General features: G+C 39.1%; 2 protein-coding genes and 1 non-coding gene across 5 annotated transcripts in view; 1 reads left to right on the forward strand and 2 right to left on the reverse strand.

Moving 5' to 3' along the window:
* The first annotated feature begins 170 nt into the window (after window positions 1-170).
* LOC101739157 (putative FERM domain-containing protein FRMD8P1) lies at window positions 171-13,662 on the forward strand. 2 transcript variants are annotated; one of them, XM_062676054.1, is made up of 12 exons: window positions 171-568; window positions 1,198-1,343; window positions 2,670-2,887; window positions 3,608-3,733; window positions 5,387-5,626; window positions 6,409-6,574; window positions 7,685-7,846; window positions 8,550-8,735; window positions 9,255-9,384; window positions 10,522-10,662; window positions 11,328-11,445; window positions 12,248-13,662. In XM_062676054.1, exons 2-12 carry the CDS (start codon window positions 1,213-1,215, stop codon window positions 12,430-12,432), a joined length of 1,803 nt encoding a protein of 600 aa, XP_062532038.1. In that variant the 5' UTR covers window positions 171-568; window positions 1,198-1,212; the 3' UTR covers window positions 12,433-13,662. The 2 variants fall into 2 exon arrangements, with proteins under 2 accessions (XP_062532038.1, XP_012553137.2); XM_012697683.4 differs by lacking the exon at window positions 171-568 and having other exon boundaries at window positions 1,096-1,343.
* TRNAN-GUU (transfer RNA asparagine (anticodon GUU)) lies at window positions 6,844-6,917 on the reverse strand. The gene has a single exon. It is a non-coding gene; the product is annotated as a tRNA-Asn (tRNA).
* Window positions 13,663-14,982: 1,320 nt separating the features above from the next.
* LOC101743528 (dynein regulatory complex subunit 7) overlaps window positions 14,983-22,346 on the reverse strand; it is a 198,743-nt gene continuing 191,379 nt past the window's right edge. For both annotated transcript variants that reach the window (XM_038020260.2, XM_038020261.2), the window contains 2 exons: window positions 16,383-16,474; window positions 14,983-15,399 (listed from right to left, as the gene is read on the reverse strand). In XM_038020260.2, the coding sequence (XP_037876188.1) occupies window positions 15,243-15,399; window positions 16,383-16,474 (249 nt within the window). In that variant the 3' untranslated portion in view covers window positions 14,983-15,242. The remainder of the gene's footprint in view (window positions 15,400-16,382; window positions 16,475-22,346) is intronic.

A 22,346-nucleotide genomic window follows, 5' to 3' on the forward strand; every position in this document is an offset into this window, starting at 1 on the left:
CAAATGTAAAAATTGTTTGTTCGTCTTTTATTTATTTATAATTAATTAAACAAATGATCACCCTTAAGTTGCCCTCCTTACTAGATATTTTTATTTTTATCGCTCAGATTAATTAATTTTGATCAATTATCGTTTGTTCGACGACTATTGGTGATTGTTCGATCATAAAAACAATTAATTTCCCAATTATTAATTATTTTATATCTAATAAGCAAACCATCACCTCACGCCTACATTGCGCATGCGCCGGTTTTGTCAGTCAGCTAGCAATGGCCATATTTATACTAGCGTTTTGTTAACAAGTGCGTTTATACTGTCTAATTTTTTCTTATGTAAATCAAAAAAATATTGAAAACTCCAACAAACTTCAACAATACTTCAACAAAAAAATGTCAGTGAAGACGGCCAATTAGTCGTTAAAGTATGATTAGCGCGGTTTTAATAAATTCGGTTATTTTTAATGATATTGAATATTATCTCAATTACTAAGATTTAATATAATTCATTTCAACGATTTTTTATTTTAATTAATTTTAAAATAAACACGTGTCAACAGTCATTACCACAGGTCAGTACAGTAGTAGTACTCAGTGTCAGTCAATAATTTCATGTTAAAATATGTCACTGTACCTAAAATATTACACAAATTTTATGTGAAATGTTATTACATGAGCCAATTTAATAAGTTTTTTTTATATCTTAACACAGACTATTGAAATTCAAATTGACACTGTTATTTGCTTTCCATTTGAGCAGATAAAGAGGACGAACTGATTTTTATTTTGTTTATCTAAATATTATTTTCCTTAAATTTTAGGGTTTGATATTTTATGATATGTTATAACCATAGAGTTAGTATCAACCTTATTAACTCCATGGTTATAACACTGACTGTGACTGTTCAGCGTAGATAATAAATAAACATATGTACTTAATATTTAAGACTACAGGACAGGCTCGAGACTCTTTGGCGGGAATGCTAGAATCGAAGTTGTATGAATAGTTTTATTTGTTAATTTAGGTACTCCGTAAGTAGAAATTATGTCTAAGCTAGGCTATAAGGTCTTATAACCGTTGGCCGTAAATAAATTATGAAAAAAAGTACAGGCGCGCACGATCGATGTAAGAATTTCCGGTTACAATGAATAGTACCAAATAATTCGCTTTTCGACATTGACTAGATTGATTTATGACTAGAGAATTCATTATTAAATGGAACATCAATCAGAAATGGGTGTTTACGGCGATACTCCTAACGTGCAAAACAGTGGAAACTATATTACAATAATACCTGTGGACTATACACGTAGAGGATATCAGATGCAAGCAGAATATCAATATAAGTAAGAATTATTGAATAACATGTAAATACTTCTGTGTTTCCAACCCACATAACACAGTAGTGCAAGTCTGAGTTACGTTCATTCAATGTGGATCGGTGATTTGTTGACTTGTTTTATTTTAATGTATTTTTAATATTCTCGGCTTACGACCCAGCTGGTGTTAAGTGGTTATCGGAGCTCATTAACATAAACAACGTGAATTCCGGCATACCTTGAGACACGAGTTCCAAGTCTCAGTTTTACAGTACAACGGCTGCCCCGCCCTTCAAACCGAAACGCATTACTGCTTCACGGCAGAATAGGCAGTATGGTGGTACCTAGTAGTTCGTAGTCACAATACGGTTTACAACCAGTAGAACTCCAATCCTCTTTTTTTCCCCCCTACCTGTGCTGATAGCCTTGAGAGGCTATTTCAGCTCCGCCTTGACGTATCGGTGAGCTCACGGGGCTCAAACCGGAGTGTTGCTAACACTGGTCCTAGCAAAAACAGTGCTTCGCAGAATCTACCACCGGATCGGAAACGCGACTCACAGAGAAGATCCGGCGAGCAACTCAGTGGGCTGTGTCTATGGGTTAATTTACTCGTCGAGCCCTTCTAAGCAAGCGGGTTTGACGAGGACGGTGACCGGTGCTTATGGTACCTAAAAATACGGTTAATGGATCGGGAGTATCCGTAATGACGTATTTAGGGCGACGTCGACTGTTTGCCATTCGGTCCACAGGATCGACAATTTCCGGCGGCCACGACAAGAGAGTTTTCATGTCGTGCCGCCTTCTCAAAGTGTTTTTTTGTTGACTTCGAATGCAAATTTAAGCTCTATTTTCAAAGTTCAAGTGTCGTTGCGCTGTGGAAAAAACCATAGATGGGTTCTTTCCAGAGACGAATGGCATTCGGCAAAAATATTCTTTAGAATCATAATATGTGTACTGTGGTAGGCTGTATTTTCCGGGTAGTCCGAATTCTGCCAACTTCGAGTGGTAGAATGTGTGTTATGGTAGATAAGTATTTTTTTTTTGACTTTTGTTACTTCAATTTAAGTACGTACAACTTTGCCAACGTCGGCTAGTGGAGGTATCAACATAATTATGCTAAAATATTTTTACATTACATTTAAAGACATGACCCGAAAATAAAGTTACCTATTTAGTTTAACAATTTTTGCATTGAACGGTTATTAGGTACTACCTACAATTTTATATTATTAGCGTGTATGAAAGATCCAAGCGAGTAGACTGCCTTTTTAGTGGAGAAAGTCAATAGGAAGTAATCGGGCTCATCACAAATAAAAATTCCTCTACGAATAAATGAAAACGTTTTTATTTCAGCGAGTTTCGATCCCGCGAAGAATATTACAGCGTTCAAAGTCAAAAGTTACAGGCCGAGGTTAACGCGCATTTGTATTCAGTTTCGCAAAGGTTGCCCCACCTCTCGTACAGTCCGCTGGGGCGGCATAATGAGTGGGACAAACACGATCCCCACAAGCCCCTCCAGTCCGAATCGAAGGAGAGCAACAGCTCCGACTCCCTCGAAAAAAGCGTCATGGGTAAGCTATGTAAGGGTAAACTACGGGTAAGGTAGACTGTTGGCAATCGATTCCGGATCAATCACATTTTTTTTCGTACACAGAAACTATGTATTGAGCTAATTTACCCATTGCACACGAGAGTCGAGTATCGCTAAGTGTGCTTAGTGCGAGTTTTTTAACGTTCTCGATAGCGTAAAAGTTAACACAAATTTGTATGCAGTTGGAACAGCGCCCCTAGCGGCAAACGTAGGCAAACGTTCCAGCTCCATACAAATTTGAGTTAACTTTTACGCTGTCGAGAACGTTAAAAAACTCGCACTAAACACACAGCACATGATTTAAGTACAAACGACAAAAGAACGTTAAGAACAGATATAAAAAACATAAACAAGACGTCAATCATCAATTCCGCACAACGAATTTTCGCACCAAACAAAATGGTGAATCATCTCTCGAGTTGAGGCATTAAATAATGTGATGAGCGAGACTTGCCTTTACAGAGAAAAAGTTTAATTATAAGCTAATAATATAAGCTAAATAATAACGATATTAAACCATGATATCCTCTTTATTTATGTGTGAAAATCAAATCAGTATTTGTAACGTATTGTTTGCCCTATCCATCTGTCCATACGTCGCGTCCATTACCAAGATATTCTAAAGACATACCTAATACTTTGAATAGCTTCCGTTGCGTCTGCGACTAGTGAAAATCTTAGAATAATCATATATTACCAGGATCCAATCTGAGTAGCTGTTCTAATCAAACCGGATCCAGCAGTATAGCAGCCGGCTCCTTCAGCACAACAGAACCTATTACCAGTGGAGGGAGTTCGTCTAGTGCTATATCCCCACCATTACCAGGTAAGGCTGATAGGTTGTTATCATCAATATTGATGACGAGAACTCCTGGTTCACTCAAGCATGATCCCGTTATGCGTTACGAAGGTTTTTTTGCGGCTACAACACGATTATTAGTTTTTAAATATATTTTTTATTTCAAGATGTCGACCATCGCGTCTGTAATCATTAAAGAGGTGACATTTATCGCGTTCTATGTCTTGTTCTAATTCGTTAATGCTCTGAATTATAGTGAACGCTTTGTTGTTGCAAGTAATTAATAATAAATAATAATAATAAATAAATAAAAAGTTCCTAATTATAGTATAGTATGTAATTAAGTTTATTTCATAGTCCCGTCACGAGAAGCCTTAAGTTATAAGTAAACAAAGAACTACTAAGTTACGTTATTACGTAGTGACAATTCAATCAACAACAAATAATCCCAAATTCAATCAACTCCTAGAATTAAATTATCGTTGTCGTGTAGGGGTTCGTTATACCGAAACGCCTCTGACTCATGAAACATAATCATTTGGGTCTGCATTTTGAAGCGTGTTAACGCTGATGCTGACAATGTTGTCACCTCAAAAAATACACAATCAATCTAAATCATTAGGTATACAATTAATTCACACACACAATAACATAATAATAACATCTGTCTCATGGGTCTTCGTAATTGGAATAGATAGAGTATAAATAAACCGATGTTGATGATTCTTTTATTTATTGATTAGAAAGCTAATGCATCTCATATGGTGCGAATTTCATAAAGATCTGACCAGTCTTTGTTGAGTTATCCTTAAAATGCATACTATTTAATTGTATCATCAATTACATTGATGATTTTCTCATTTTGTGTCGTTGTCTGTTTTATTTACTTTTTGTTAAAAAAAATCCAATTATTTCTAAATAAATGCGTATCTAACAAGTGTTCGGGGACACGATATAAGAATAACATCAAATATTAAAGTTAATAATGACATTATTAATACCAGACACCTGACCGACAGAGCATCAAAGCAAATATAACTTGACCTTGTAACTAAGGAGAACCGTCTCTGTGTGTAAAAAGTGTCCGTAAAAAACTTCTAAATAAAGGTGGCGCTACAGTAGCAACCGGGTAAATTTAAAAAAAATGCGCTGAAACTTATCAGAATAAGATAGAGAAATAAAAAAGGACGAAAGAGCTGTAAGCACTACAAAATCACAAAAAGTATTTTATTTAAAGCTAATAAGAAAATGTAATCGATGTCTCCATGTTTTACCACAACAATAATTTTATAATAGGTTATATTGACGACATTAGTTTGGACTACGTAAACATGTGAGGTCTTGTATATTACACTGTCACTAACTACTCTAGTCATTAAATATATTAAATTTCCTAACTCATCATATTTCAAAACAACTGCTCAATTCATATCATACCCTGTGCCTATGCTAGCGCCATTCTGGAGGATTTTTGAACTGTTATTTAGTGCTGAAAGTGGGACACTTTTTCAAGCTTCTCCCATGTGAGAGGGTTTTCCTTACCTCTACCCTCCATACTTCTAACTTATCTGAAGTATTTAAGTGCGTTAATCATAAGCTACGTTCGTACTGGTTAATTTCTCGCGTCAATGTTGGTTGATGCATATCCAAAGCCACTGATAAAGAGATGTCTTCGTCCAGGATCCTCGGGTAGCACAGCCTCTTCATCGACGGTAACATCGAACCCCGTCACTTGCATCTACCTCATGTCTCGTACCGCGATCATGATGGAGATGAGCTCGGAAGAAGTACCGGCCAATGTGACAACAGCACGATTCCTTAATGCGGTTCTGGCCACTGAAGAGTTAGGGTTGTCGCAGCCTTCGACCAGAAGCGTGGCGGCTAACGTTTTTGCGTTGTGGATGTGCAGTCCACTGTTGGGTAAGCTTAGTCCAGATAAACTAGGTTAGTTAGTTAAGTTGGTTAATTATGGCACTTGAAGAATGTACATCAAAACCCGGAGCTGGTTAGTACCTTTTTTCTCAGGCAGGGAGCCAAACCTCCAACGAGGTATCCGCGCCTAAGGGGCACGCGAGGTTTTTTTATTCTTATTTATTGCATAGATGGGTGGACGAGCTCACAGCTCACCTGGTGTTAAGTGGTTGCCGGAGCCCATAGACATTTACAACGTAAATGCCACCACCTACCTTGAGATATGAGTTCTAAGGTCTCAGCATAGTTACAACGGCTGCCCCACTCTTCAAACCGAAACGCATCACTGCGTCACGGCAGAAACAGGCAGGGTGGTGGTACCTACCCGTGCGGACTCGCAAGAGGTCCTACCACCAGTGAATGTGGGATTTGACGATCTGAAGATGTTGGGAGCAGACCGCAGGCCAAAATACCAATAGTGTCTTAAGGGCCCTACCGCACCAAATAACTCCACCTTGCACTATCACACCCGACGTCCGATCTCCACCCGGGGTCAGAACCCGGTCAGTGTAGGGGGGTTCCCGCTGTCAACACTACAACCGGATCTGGTACCTAAGATATATTCACGACCGACTACAACAATGAACCGATAACATAAAAATGTGCAGAATGGTGGTACTTAGCCGTATGGGCTTAATATACGCCCTACCACAATTAGGTTATTTGTTAGGCTCTTATATTATAGAATATGGTCATGGTGCATAACAATATTAACGTAAAAATTCTTGAAGAAATCCAATTGAAGCCTCATCACAGTCCATGGAAAATCTGGGCAAACTGGCAGAAACTACTGTTGCGTTACGGACATGGGTCAGAATCGAAGCGACGTCGAGATCAGCCAGTCTTGAGATTACAGAGAAACGTTTTCTTTCCCAAACACATCGAAGAAGGAATCAAGTAAGCTTTTAAGCAGATAATTAGAGCTTGGTCTGTATTAGGGAATTTAGACAGACATTGATCATTTCTAAAGAAGTGATTTCGAATAAAAGTAAGGAGGTTCTGAATTGTGGTCGTATGTTGCCGTAAACACAAATTAGTTCACGTTCTACACGTGGTTTCGGGTTGCAATAGTGTACAGACTAACAATTCCAATTATAGTCGAATTTCGACTACTGCGGGACCACTAGTATTATTTATTTTATGTTTTTTTTTTAACAAAACGATTTCGCCCCCGGGTGGACTCGAACCACCAACCTTTCGGTTAACAGCCGAACGCGCTAACCGATTGCGCCACGAAGGCAGTTGCTCTACGTACCAAAATTCGATATCAACTTTTTTTTATTTAAAATTATCCCAAAGATAAAACGGGCAGATAAAGAATTTTGAAGTATTTTTTTTATTGCTTAGATGTGTGCTCACAGCCTACCTGGTGTTAAGTGGTTACTGGAGCCTATAGATATCTACAACGTAAATGCGCCACACACCTTGAGATATAGTTCTAAGGTCTCAGTATAGTTACAACGGCTGCCCCACCCTTCAAACCGAAACGCATTACTGCTTCACGGCAGAAACAGGAGGGGCGGTGGTACCTACCCGTGCGGTCCTACCACCAGTAACTACGCAAATTATAATTTTGCGGGTTTGATTTTTATTATACGATGTTATTCCTTCACCGAGGAAGTCAATCGTGAATATTTGTTAAGTACGTATTTCATTAGAAAAATTGGTACCCGCCTGCGGGATTCGAACACCGGTGCATCGCTAGATACGAATGCACCGGACGTCTTGTCCTTTAGGCCACGACGACTTCAGACTTCTATGGCATTGCTATCAGCATACCTGAGCGCTGGGCTGGGAGTAGTGGGTTCGATTCCCACTCGGGGCAAACGTTCAATCTGTTTATGTTTATATCTATTTAAATGTGTACGTGACTTTAAGCATCTATTTTTGTGAAAGATTTCGTATTCAGAGCTTTGGTACTTGTCTCGTATGTGCCGATGAAACGGCGCTTATTATACAAGAAAAACTCCTAGCTTCGGGTCTTTGAACGAAGAAACTCCATTTCAGAGATTCCCGTATACAAGAATTGTTATATGAAGAAGCACGTCACAACGTGGTCACAGGGAGGTATCCTTTAGAGAGTGCTCAAGCTGTTATGCTTGGAGGGCTGCAAGCTAGGATACAACTTGGCCCCTACGATCCGCACCGACATACAGCTAAATTTTTTAGGTATTTCCTAGCAGCTCTGTGTAAACCAGCTCCTAGAGGATTATGGAACCTCTCTATTTAGATCATATATTACAAAGTGAATTTCGAAACCCATCTTAAATTATATCAGTATGAGTATGAGGTCTAAGTCTTAATTTTATTGCTAATTATATCTACCCACGCTTCAAACTAGAACGCATGACTAATTCGCGACAGAATGAGCGGAGTGATGATACCCAAAGATGAGAATTTCATTAGTATTTCTTTTAAGGGTTAATAGAGGTTGGTAATTGAGATACTATGTAAGACGTAACAACTTTTCTATACATATGAAGGATAGGCTGATTCCATGGGATTTTTAAAATGATGACGTGAGCGTTGCTGACACCATTCTCTTCATAATTATAATTGTCTTCCCTAGTGACAGTAATTAAGTCTCACTTTTGTAATGTATTCCATTTATTAAATTTCAATTGTATAACGATAACACCAGAGAGCTCCGCCTCGGTCTGATGCTTCGGAATGTTTTGTGCGACAATATTCACTCATATTTAGAGCAGAAAGTGGGGGTAGCTTAGTCATGAATTCTCTCGAATACCGTCTTATGCAGTTGCTGACATACGTAACGTTAAGGAAACAGTCAACTGTAACTTTTTTAATTTAGCTAATTAGTGACTTTGCGCAGACATATATTATAAAAAATATGTGTATTGGTTTCTTTCAGGGAGCATCAAGACAAATATTTGCCGAAACATGCGCGTTCAGGGCGTTGGGCCCAACTACTGCCAGCCGGCAGGAAGGGCAGCCCCGAAGCCAAACTATTAGAACAAGCGCAGAGACCTCCTGCCGCTCCACCGAGGAAGCTACGACATAAATACTTGGCTCACACCAGAACTCTCCCTACTTATGGGTCTGTCTATTTAAACTATGATCCTTATGATCTTTTTTGTCTAGGAAAGTCCATAGAACCAGTCGATTACTACCAAGGGAATGGAAAGACAATAGTACCTTCCGTAGTTGAATGGGTAAAACGCCCGGTGTCGTAACTGTGACTTAGCATATAACTGCCTACTAGCGGACCCGACAGAGACAAAAATTCATTCAAGTCGATCCAGCCGCTTAGTTGCATAATAGATAAATACCCTCGGTACCGACTGCAGCGCCATCTGATTTGTGATTTGTGAATCAAAGCCATCCAGGGCGCCACCCAAACGCATACAAAAAAAAATTACTCAAATCGGTCCAGCCGCTTAGGAGGAGTTCAGTGACATATACATGTGCAGTAGAATTATATATATATATATATATGATTGTCAGTTTTCAAATTGTGTGACATACCAAAATAGACGATGGAGGATTTGCGTCGTATTATAAAATGAAACCCGCATTTATTCCTGCAATATACCCGCAATTCTGTTTACTGATGCAGGGCCGCCTTCTTCCAAGGGCAAATCGAACAGCCAGTCCGGAGTTTGACCAGTCTATTGACTCACGAAGATATTCCGGTCTTGGTGGCCGTCAACTCCAATGGGGTTTACGTGATCGATGACACTGAAAGCGTAAGTGCTCATAATCTACTTATATTTCGTATAAAGGTAGGTACCTATTCCGTATTTCACGTATTTCAAAATTGTTCCTTCGCTTTTGCGTAAAAAAAAATATTATTATCTAAATCAAATTACAATTGGAAAAACCGTGGTGTTCACATTAGGCAAACCTATGTCACGTTTGTGTCGACGCCACTAAAATACGTACCTAAAGTATTTTATAGCAAATCTTTGAGTCTCGTTTCAATAGTCAACAAATCTAGTTTAGATTGGTCGCTCTTCTGAGTGGTTCACGGTATGCGAAACATGCCTTTTTGACACCAAATTTTCTTTGTTGCGGCCCTCAAATTCATTCCCGGCGAAGGGTTCGACGAGTAAATTAACCCACAGACACAGCCCACTGAGTTTCTCGCCGGATCTTCTCAATGGGTCGCGTTTTTGATCCGGTGGTAGATTCTGCGAAGCACTGCTCTCGCTAGGGCCAGTGTTAGCAACACCTCCGGTTTGAGCCCCGAGAGTTCACCTACACGCTAGGATAATGCTGATATAGCATCTCAAGGCTATCAGCAAAGGTAGGAAAAAAAAACAAAGTAGTCATCTCTTATGTTACGTTCAATATCCTTCCTTTATTCCAAATTTGTTTTTAATGAGTTCGGTCAGGGACTTGCAAGTTATTAAACGGGACCCCAAACGTCTTTTATTTTATTTTATTTTATAGCTTGGATGGGTGGACGCGCTCACAGCCCACCTGGTGTTAAGTGGTTACTGGAGCCCGTAGACATCTACAATGCAAATGCGCCACCCACCTTGAGATGTAAGTTCTAAGGTCTCAGTATAGTTACAACGGCTGCCCCGCCCTTCAAACCGAAACGCATTACTGCTTCAGGGCAGAAATAGGTAGGGTGGTGGTATCTGCCCGTGCGGACTCACAAAAGGTCTTACCACCAGTAATTCGCCAGTCTTCCCCAGAGACGAGAGCCCAAGACAATTGAGAGCGATCGGCAGCAACAGGTCCGGTCTTATAACTTAACCTAAACCCCCCATTCCTACCAGCTAACTTCCTTTCCTTCCTTTCCTAACTTCAAACTAGGTCCTTGATGAATCTCCCATCAGTAAGCCAACTGATCCGCAAGTTCAAGATATTTACAGACAGTTCTACTTGGTTTGCTGTATGAAGAGCTGTCATGGGACATCGGCCTACCTTCCGAGGAGCACGAAGAGAGTCTACCGTGTCTATTCTTGCAGTTCATGGTTGTCGAAAACGGTTTAAGAGTCTCCAAAATATTGCAGGTGAACAAACACTTTTAGTTTGTATTTTCGTTCTTCCTAAATTTAGTAAGGCTACATTATATTAATTGACGAAATTAAACACCTAATATCAGCGTGTTCACTGTAATGTTGTTTCATAAAAAAAATACGACAAATTGGACAGATACTAACTACAACACTTGCGTTGTGTGAAAGAGACAAATAATCAAAACCAAAATTAAGTTTAATGTTACGTGATTTGGTCATAGAAATGTGAACCCCTTGAATCATGAAGATGAAATCTCATTTGTAGTGTCCTTTGAAAGTGTAACTCATGACTGCTTCGAAAGAAATAGGTGGAATCTGAAAAGCTTCATAATGGTTGGGGAAAAAGTATCTTCGCGTTTTTTAAGAAAATGCACAACATTTTTTAATATACTTTATTTACATTTAACTAAAGTATGTAGGTACCATTTTGTTTGATAGCTTTTTGCTATCTTTTAGGTAGAGACATGATCCCATTGCTATAGAAATTTTGGGGCTTCTGATCAAAATACCGCGACAATTGGTTTTGGCAGTCCCCTCGTGATGTTAACCTGACACTGCCTAAATAATTCTGAATCGTACCCAATAAAAGTGTAACCTTGTAAGGAAGAAATTCGAACCGAAATAGGAATCGCCGACAAAAGTCCTCAATGCAATTTTAGGTATTCTCGAGACAAGCTAGCATGATGGATACGTTGATAGAGCACTTCGCTGGGGAATACAGAAAGAGGCTTGGACAGGAGACGCCAAGTGATCACGCCAATTACGACTACCATTCAGGTTGGTACCGAGCTCTATACTTATATGTAACGTTTTTTATTTTTATTTTTATTGCAGATGTGTGTGGGCGTATTCACCTAATGTTAAGTAGTTACCGGAGCCTATGACGTAAATGCTGTCACCTAGCTTGAAACATGAGTTCTAAGGTCTCAGTATAGTTACAGCGGCTACTCCACCCTTCAAACCGAAACGCATTACTACTTCACGGCAGGAATAGGCAGGGTGGTACTTACTCGTGCGGACTCACAAGAGGTCCTACCACCAGTAATTTTTATTACACGATGTTATTCCTTCACCGTGGAAGATCAACCGTCAATCGTGATAAGTATCATTAGAAAAATTGGTACTTGCCTGCGGGATCCAAACACCAGTGCATCGCAAGATATGAATGCACCAGACATCTTATACTTTAGGCCACGACGACTTCAAAACAGACTTTTACATACTTTTTACCCATTGTTCTCATTTCCTACTACAAAGGATCTTCAAGTTTCCAAGTAACATGAAGCTTTGGCTGGAATCGACTTTCTGCCTCCCTCGAATCGACATTATTAAAGGGTTGTAAAGTACCATACTCTAAGCAGTGGACAAAATTTACCCTCTGTTGTATTCGGTGTGGGATCTTACCTTTCACAAATCCCAACCTTTAACAAGAGTTTAGCCAAGGGTGTTGGTTTCGGGTCCCGAATTGGGAACGTATGTGTCTGTTTCCCATAGTACAAGGGATCCCACATGAACGTCTAACCCCCTGTTCGTTATTATTATTATTAATAATTATTTTAGGACTGATATTATATTATAGATTCCGGTAGTATATCCCTGCCTCCGTTATCAAGGCCAGATTCTCCCCAACGTAGATTGGCCAACAAGTTGTCTAGGTTGGCGTTGGCCACGCACGACGGACGCGGCAACCTGCTGGGCGGAGCTGGAGATTGGGGCGCGGACTTAGACCATCAACGGCCGTCTTGGATATTACCCAAACACTAAAATTATGTATAGAGACTTTTGCAATTATTGGACTTCTTTGTGATTATCTAGTCAGAATGTGTTCGTCACTTTTGTTGTCTTTTAATTTTGCCTATCTATTCACCAGTAGCGTCATAGGGCTATTCTAGCTTCGCATTGGTTGGTGGGCGATCTCACAGGGCTTAGCCTGAAAGAGTTTGCCAACGTCTGCCCTAGCAAGAGCAGTGCTTCGCTGAATCTGCCACCAGAATCGCGATCCGCTGAAGATATCCAGCGACAAACTCAGCGACTCAGTGGTGCTATTAGACTAGACTGAAATACTAAATCAAATTGTTACAAAAAAAAGCCTAAATCCAGTATGACAATTTTTTGCGAATGATCGCGCGATGAGTAGGAAGTCGTGGGACGGCAACCGGCCTAATTTACCGTCTATACTGAGCCACCAGCACAGATAATACACTTAATATTAATTAATGGCACCGGCATACACTAACACAAAAAAAACCTTTATCTGCGGGACGGGGCAAGTATAACATTCAACTATTATGCGAAAGAGTTACAGCTTCAGTGAAGCACTGCTTTTGTTAGCTGTTGTTAGCTTGTGAAGCTAGAATAACCCCTCTGGGTTACTAGTATAGGTAGGCCAAAAACATACTAAGTACTTATAACACATGTAGTGTGCGAAAGGGACAATGCTCTACAAAGCCGAAATTAGCCGAATGTCTCTTTCTAGAGGTCGATGTGCATTATTTCTTGCCCAGTGTCTATATTATAGTATACGGGCATCGTTGCATAAGTAAATGGCGCGAATTTTAATTCACATGTGATTAAATGTTACTGTTTTTATGTGTTTATTTTATGTCATATAGTGTAAATATGTTTATTTTAGTTTAGTACCTAAATAGTTTTAGTCGTATCCTTTTAGAACAGATAGAGAAATAGAGTAAATTGAACAGTCACGCTCTGGAATTGGGCGCGAAAACAATTTGAACTGAGAAATAATGGTAAATGGTAGGCAGCGGCTTGGCTCTGCCCTTGGCATTGCTGACGTCCATGAGCGACGGTGACCACTTACCATCAGGTGGGCCGTATGCTCGTCTGCCTACTATGGCAAAAAAATAAATAAAAAAATAAAAACATCGTATTAAATTTTTAAGCGAACGCACATGAAAATATACTTGTGGGAAGTCAATGTCTGTAGAAATAAATTTTGAGTTGGTCTGTTTGCATAATAAAGCAAATTTTTTGGAACGACGTTTTATTTCTAACCTCAAATGAAATTGGAATTTAATTATTTCGTTTTCCTGTTGATCATTGTTCCTAATTGAACAACTACAAGAGCTAACCGATTTATATCTTTAGAATTCCGTGAAAATAGAAATATGTGATATAAATTTTAGTTTAGTTAGTGGGCGTATTAAATTATTACTACTGATGGAACATGAAGGTGGAATAGTACCGGATACTACAATGATCATGATCATTATTTCTCAAAGTCCCTTCATAGTGTATTTTTTAGTCACCATTTAGAACTGGTATACAGTCAAACCTGGATAAGCGAGAGTTCAAGGGAGCACAATCTCATTCTCGCTTATAGAGGTTTCTCACTAACCCGAGTTTCTCGCTAATGCTTCCTCTGAATTTCATTTCGCGATTTTCCGGATTCAAACGCATATTCACTATATTAAGTTTATCACTTAATGACAGTACTATAATTTTCCGTTTTGACATGATGCAGAACAGAACTTTCCTTCGCAATTGATTGACGATAAACTGAGTAAGTCCGACAAACAGGACCAGAGTAGTAATAGTGCTTCGAGAAGTAATAGTAATTCGCTAGAAGTAATAGTGTTCTGTGAACAGGACGGTACACAGGCACACGTGTCCATTCGAAAAGAATGCGATAAAATAACAACGTTATTTAGTTCCACGAAATAGAATAGGATCAATATTGACGAGAAAACAATACAAAAACAATGGAAGGAAGTTCCACAAAAGTTAAGAATGAGTCATAAAATAGCAGATGTTAAATTTGTAATTTGTTTGTAAGCTCGACTGTCGCTTATAGAGGTTATAGAGTTATAGAGAGACTGTCGCTTATAAGTAGCAGTCTCACTTACGGAGGTTCATGAGGGAAAAACGACTCTCTTACAGAGGTTTCTGTTTCTCGCTAATAGAGGTTTTGGGAGCTTAAAATGACGGGTCCTGGCTATTACTCTCACTTATAGAGTTTTCTCACTTATCCAGTTCTCACTTACTCAGGTTTGACTGTATTTCATTTTTCAAAATTGGCGCGAAACTAAGTACCACATCTAGGTGCATGCTATACATCACGTGTTGCACCTGGTGAAGTCATTCGTTGTGAGTAGCGTTCATCTTGATGAAAAAATATGTTCAATTTCTTACATTTTATATTATTATGGTTCCTTAAAAAAATCCATAAAATTCTGGAAGCTTTTAATTTAAGATCTCATGTATGTACTTATCGCATATTTCACTATCGGTTTCCGCTTGCTTTTATTTATCGATAAGTTTCTCCTGTAAGTCATCTAATTTAAAATTCATACAACGTTAACACCGTAATAAATTTTATTTATTTCACCAAAAAACAAAATCGTACATTAAGTACCTACATATTTGAAAATAAAAATTAGTCTTCTTGTAAACTCGAAATTCAAAATTAAACGGCCCTAATAGGGCTGTGAAACTTTCTTTTATTTTTAATACGCTTTTTTAATACCGCGCTTGACTACAATTTGCCAGTATGTCCACACGGGCCCTTTTTAAGAAAATATACCAACCCAAAAATAAATTTGAAGATGAACGTAATACTATTTTATGCCATAATAATTCTTTGAACGATTATATTCCTTCAGTAATGGATGTTTGTCAAGATACTCTAGGAGGATTTTATATCTTGGACCTGACAAATCTTGATGCCTTGTCAATCGCACCTCTAGTGTGTGTACTTGGAATGCTAATTCCGCACTGAAATGTCAAAAATTGTAGACGTTATAGCAGATCTGTTTTAAAAAAAAAACGACTTCTGTAGACGTACAGAGGGAGTCGGAGTCCCCGTTCATCTAGTATTAGAGGTCATTAGAACCGAAAAATAGTTTCGCCCCAAAAAAAGCGCACAGACGCTTAAATAGCTGATTTCGATCTAGAATTAACATTATGAAGTCATGCATATGCGACCTTTTGCTTCTAACAACTGGCCACTGCGAGAATGCATTCAATCTGACATCAATTTTTAAACTGACAATATCACAGTAAATCATTCGTTAGTAGGCAAAACAATAAAAAAATATTAATTACGACTCCACGCCTCTTCTAAGTCAGATCGTTCATTACAAGCATTTTATGGAGCGCAGACTTTTAGCTATGGAGGGAGGTAAGGAGAACCGTCTTATATGGGAGAAACTTGAAAAAGTGTCCCACTTTCAGCACTAAGTAACAGTTCAAAAATCCTCCAGAATGGCGCTAGCATAGGAATGGAGCAGTTGTTAACTGATTGAAGTATGCCGAGTTAGGAAATATAATATATTTAATGAATAGAGTAGTTAGTAACAGTGTAATATACAAGACCTCACATGTTTACGTAGTCCAAACTAATTTCGTCAATATAACCTAAAATTATTGCTGTGGTAAAACGTGGAGACATCGATTGCATTTTCTTATCAGCTTTAAATAAAATACTTTTTATGATTTTGTAGTGCTTCAGTTCTTTCGTCCTTTTTTATTTCTCTATCTTGTTCTAATAACGTTCAGCGCCTTTTTTAAAATTTACCCGGTTGCTACTTAGCAGCGCCACCCTTATTTAGCAGATTTTAACGGACACTTTTTCACATCAGAGACGATTCTCCTTACCTCTACCCTCCATGCTTTTTGCGGTCAAGTTAATACGTCAAAATAAAATGGAAATTTACGATCTATTTCATGGATTATTTCAATAGATAACTTATACTGACCTCATAGTGAAGTAGTTACTCTCTTTCTCGGGTGTCAGAATGAATTGGTTCGCTAAGTACCACAGTCTCTTGTTTTTGTATTCGTTGTTCAACTGTTAAATTTGAAAATGAAGAACAAATTTAATACAGCAATAGAGGCTGCTGCGGATAATTATGAAGAAAGCAATAAAAATCGCCAATTATTTTATGAGAAACACATTGCTGATTCGCAAATTTTTGTGCAGCGAAAAAGTAATTAAAACCAGAATCTCTTACGGCTTTATAATAATAATAATAATAATAAAAATCATTTATTGCCTTTCACATCACAGAAAATAAAATGAAATACAAATAAAAGAAAAGAAAAAAAAAGAGAAAAAGGCAAAAGGAGGTGGCTCAGCTATTGCTGTTCGAGGTTGATAAATCGAACAGCGCTGATTTTCAGTCACCCCCGTTTCCCCTTGGTTCTTTGCGGGAATGAAGGCTAATTACGTGTGTACATACTTAGAATATGGTATAAATTAGTAAAACTAGTAAATTATAAAAATTTAAGAAAAAAACAAAACAAAAATCAAATTAAATTGTGAACCCTAATACATACATATATAACATAATAAGCAAACAGTAACAGCACCCCGTAGGCAGCCCACAACGAAACAACAAATAAAATAAAATAAAGCACGATAATACTATTACTAATACTGGCAAGCAGCACAACATTTACACTTGTACATAAAAAAAAAAAAAATAACTTAAATAAAAGGAGGTTTTCAAAAGCAAGGATAAAACTAGTTCCTATAAATACTATAAATTAAATTAGTTTTTGTGAATCCAATAGAAATGATTTTAAACGATTAATAAAGCCATGCTTTGTTACAATGTGACGAATAGGTGGTGGGAGATCGTTCCAGCAATGCGTAGCTGCGTATTTAAACGCTCCCCGAAAAGCAGCTGTTTTATATTTGGGCGTCAACAATGGCTTAACAGCAGCTCGTGAGCCATACCTGTACTGAGTGCTTCTCCAATCTAACTTCTCATACAAATACCTAGGTTCATGTGTCGAAATCACTCCAAATAGTAAGACTGCTAAGTGCAACCTTCTTCTAGCTGCCATTTTCAATATATTGTGATCATTTAAATAGGGCGTTATGTGTCCTCTCACAGGAATGTCAAAGCAATACCTGGCACAGGCATTTTGAATGCGTTGTATTAATTTTTCAGTTCTCGAGAGTAAACAGGGACCATAAACAGTATCACAGTAATTTAATTTCGACAAAACTAGACTATCGATAAGCAACTTCCTAATGGGTACACTGACGTACTGTCTAAACGAGTACAGAATCTTCAGTCTGTAAAAACAAGTTCTTAAATTCTTTGTAATATGGGCCTCGAATCGCAATTCGGGATCAATTGTCAAACCCAAACTGCATGCTAACTCCACCCGATCAATTTCCTTACCCGAAACAGTCACCTTAGGATCGAGTGATAAAATCTTTGCTATCTGAGATTTACTGCCTAGTATCATGTATTTAGACTTAGAGGGGTTCAATACTAAGGAATTCTGTTCAGACCAAGAGACAATCCTCTGCAGATCCTCATTGATAAAACTGACAGCAGAAGGGGTATCTCCAACATCAAAAGAGTGGTATAATTGTACATCGTCAGCATAAACATGGTATTTACAATTCTTGAAACACTGAGTGATATCTGCACTGTACAAAATAAATAACAATGGTCCCAGGACAGAACCTTGGGGAACGCCTCTAGTAATCGGCTTAGAAGTAGAGGTTAGTTTAGTTCCATCTTCTTTCCGTATCTGTACAAATTGCGTTCTACTCGACATATAACTGCTAAACCATTGCACAGCATTATCAGAGAACCCATAGTGAGTTAATTTTGCTAAGAGTAAGGCAGTGTTAATTGTATCAAAAGCCCGTGAGAAATCCAGCAGCGTCAGTATCGTACCCTGGCTCCTGTCACGAGCCTCGAGAATATTACCCACAATGTCAGTAAGAGCAGCGGCCGTTCCTCGGCTTTTTCTGAAACCCGATTGAAGCACTGGAAGAATGTTATTTGATTCGATATATGCTGCTACCTGTGAGTAAACTACCTTCTCCAAGATCTTGGATAGAAAAGGCAACACACTAATAGGCCTAAGATCTTTAAAAGCTTGAGGGTGCGTGACTTTCGGAATAGGGCTAACCACAGAACATCGCCACTGAGCAGGAAACGTATTTGTATCAATGGACTTATTGATAATGCTAGTAATCGCCTCCAATGTTGAAGGCAGTGAGAGCGATATCATCTCACCGCTTATCCCGTCAGTGCCTTGAGCGTTGGATTTAATGCTGTTAATAATCTTAAGAACCGTATCCTGGTTGACAGTTTTAAGCGTAAACTTTGGAGATGTGTTAGAATACTCAAAGAATGAGTATCCTGAAACGTCAGAACTACAGACCCCGGGTACATCCAGAAAAGCATCATTGATAGCATTAGCGTCATTAAGGTGTTCAGGCAATGCTTTCTCCTGATGTGACGGAATCACATCAGATTTCAGATTTTTCCATAACTTTTTAGGGTTTCCGAAGTTGCTATTAATATAATTGTTGTAGTAGGTCTTTTTTTCCGATGCTAAGACGCTAGCTGCCTGCTTCTTAAGGTCTAAATAATACTGTTTATGACTATGAACCTGAGTTACATGTGATCTATAGCGTGCAGCATCTCGCAATTTAAACAATAATCGAACATTATCAGTAATCCAAGGAGTGGAACGTGTTTTGAATTTCAGGGTTTTGTGCGGAGCATGGAGATCGTACAGGTACAGAATAAACATAGAAAAAGTGTAAACCATCGTGTCAACGTCATCCAGGAGGGCGATGTTCGACCAGGGTATTGTATTTAGATCCTGAGTAAAGAACTCCTCCAAGATATTTTTAAATTGACGGGAAGTGATCATTCTAGACATTGGTCTTTCCTTTCGGATCAAAGTCTCACATGTGACAAAAGCATGGTGGCCAAGCTCGGGAATATAATCAACCCCGACATCATTAATGCCAATGTCAGTACAAATAACATCCAACAGAGTACTACTACCACTCATAAAGTGTGTTGCAGTCCTTACTATTTGCGAGAGACTGAAGTGGCTTAGAAATTCATTTATTTTTTTTGTTCTAGAACAATTACAGTCCAATAGGTTTACATTAAAATCTCCGAGAAGCACTATATTGTCATAAGGAGCCATAGCACCAATACTTTCGGTCAATCCCTCTAGGAAATTTTCCAGATCAGACCAAGGGGGGCGATATGCAGTGCCTATTAATAGCTTTTTCCCGCAAAAATTCACTGTTATCCACAACTGTTCAACATCCAAATGTCCGGGGTGCATACACACCCGAGCACTTATATCAGCTCTGAGATAAAAGGCCACCCCGCCACCACGACCACCCCTTATACTAACTGGTCGAGGAACATGCTTGAGCCTGTAGCCTGACACACAAGGTGCACGGCCCTCCTCCCCAAACCTAAGCCAAGTCTAGTTTATAGCCATAACGTCAACAGAATGGCGAGCCATGGCCAAAAGAAATTCGTCCCGATTTGTAGACAAAGAGCCTGCATTCAATAGACCAAACACTACTTTTCGGTTACGTACCATTTATAAAAGTAAGGCAATCACAACGAGACATGCACAATGTGCGCAGAATGTGTGGGTGTATCTGGAAAAAATCCTTTAATTTATCAGTTTTAATGCTATTACTGTTTAAAAAGTTTTCATTCAAAACGCCTAGCAAGACCAAACTATCAAAATCTGATAAAGAAGAAATGGTATCAGTATTCAAATTCAATCCAGACACCCACCCAGACCAGAGAACACCACAATAACTCCGCACAGTAGAAGTATAATCATTAACGTATATAAACTCAAAAGATAAGCCACAAATCATTGCGTTGTAATGATTTGAAAAACAATTAAAATATTGATTAATAATGATAATAATAAGTAATAGCAAATACAACCCATAACAATAAACAAATCGGAACATTGACATGTTTATAAATAGTAGAAAAAATGCAAAGCACATAGTATCAGTTTCTGAAATAAAGTTAAACTTAAACATAGGAAAAATATTGTACATAATAATTTTTATCAAACTGTATCCGGGCCAAAATGCTTCTCCACGTCGGCCTGAACTCTGATTCTGAGCGCAGGAGTACCATCACCACGACGAATATAAATTCGTCCGTCCTTGGTCCAGACATACTTCCAACCTTTATCCTTTCCCTTTTGACGGGTAGTACCAAACAGCTTGCGATTATATGCGGACAAACGTTCATTTAAATATACAGTACGGACGGGGCCAGGTACATCTAAATCAGTAGTGGAGAGGTTACGGCGCACGCGGGCTCCCTTCAATAGTGCATCGCGAACCGAGCGACGAGCCAGTCGTACTGATAGTATACGAGGACGATTCTCGTCGCCCTCAGTGAAATTGCGTCTTACTGCACCAATCCGCTCCGCGTGAACTATGTCGCGCACGTCAAGTTTCACTCCCAGTTTTACCGCCACAACCTGGACTAAATGACAAGCGCTTTCTTCACGGACTTCCGGCAAACCAATGATGTCGATATCATTCCTGAGCAAGTCCTGGTCGCGTTCACGCAGCTGAATGCGAAGTTCAGCCACCGTGGAATCCAAGTCAGAACCTGCTGCTGTTGAGACGATCTCTGCTAGACGAGCCTCAAGACCAAGCACTCGGGCTTCCACCGCGTCGATGCGTCCATGACAAGACTTGAGGAGCTCCTTAAACTCAGCGATATCATTTCGGCACTCTCTCAAGTCAGTTCTTAGGCCCACCAGCTCATCCTTAAAAGATCGGATTTCTAAGCCAAGGTCGACACGAGACTCCAGCGACCGATTCATCGTATCTGCATCAACATCTCCCTCGCTCGAAGTGTGATGCACCCCGACAGTTGTCAACCCTCGTACAGGAGTTGCCGCATTATCCCCACGAGGTACCTTCGCTGAGCAACTAGGGCAGATCCAGCCCCGAGGCGCAGCGCCCGTAGATGGGATTGCCACGCATCCTTTATGGAAATTGTCACTGCATTTACTACAACGCGCACAGTCCGCGGTTGACAAGAATTTTCCACATGCTCCACACTTTGCCATTGTCTTGTGGTTTACAGATGGACAGCAGGGATAAAGTTGTATTGTAATACTTGTGTGATTTAATATTTTGAACTGAATATATAAGAAATATAAGTATGCTTTTGTTTTTTTCTTGGTGTGGGTACCAAAACTTTGTAGTATTGAAACTAAACAGAACTTTAGGTTCGTATGTAAGTTTCACGATGAATATCCTTGTTTTAAACAATCAATTCATCAAACAAAACAATCAAAACAAACACTATATTAGTAACGTTTCACACTATTAACGCAACTTAGCCACAATAAACACCAGTTTTACCATTTATTTAACAAAAGAATTACAGAGCTAATCACTACAGATGCACGAGCCCTCGACGATCTCCGTATTTTTGTCTCGTATTTTTTTAATTTGTGTTTAGATGTGTGTACGAGCTCACGGTCCACCTGGCATTCAGTGGTCACTGGAGCCCATAGACATCAACAACGTCAATGCCGCTACCCTCTTTCAAACATGATTTCTAAGTATCAGATATTACTGTACAACGCCTGCCCCATCCTTCAAACCGAAACGCATTGCTTTATGGCAGAAATAGGCAGGGTGGTGGTAGGTACCTACCCGTGCGGTTTCCCGCTATTGCGTCATTCTGCACGGGACATTGATAGAAATTCATCAAATGAGCTCACAGACATTCTGTAGTAAGAGAAGAACTTATGAGGGCTATCGCGGTATGCACTAAACATGGAATGAAATATTCCCACCCAAACATTGCGCGTTACTTTGTTTTTTAATAATTATATTGATAATAGAGTTGCAAGGTCAGTTATCACTGACGGATCCA

This window comes from Bombyx mori, chromosome 25 (assembly GCF_030269925.1).
Source record: "Bombyx mori chromosome 25, ASM3026992v2".
Classification (NCBI taxonomy): Eukaryota; Metazoa; Arthropoda; class Insecta; order Lepidoptera; family Bombycidae; genus Bombyx; species Bombyx mori.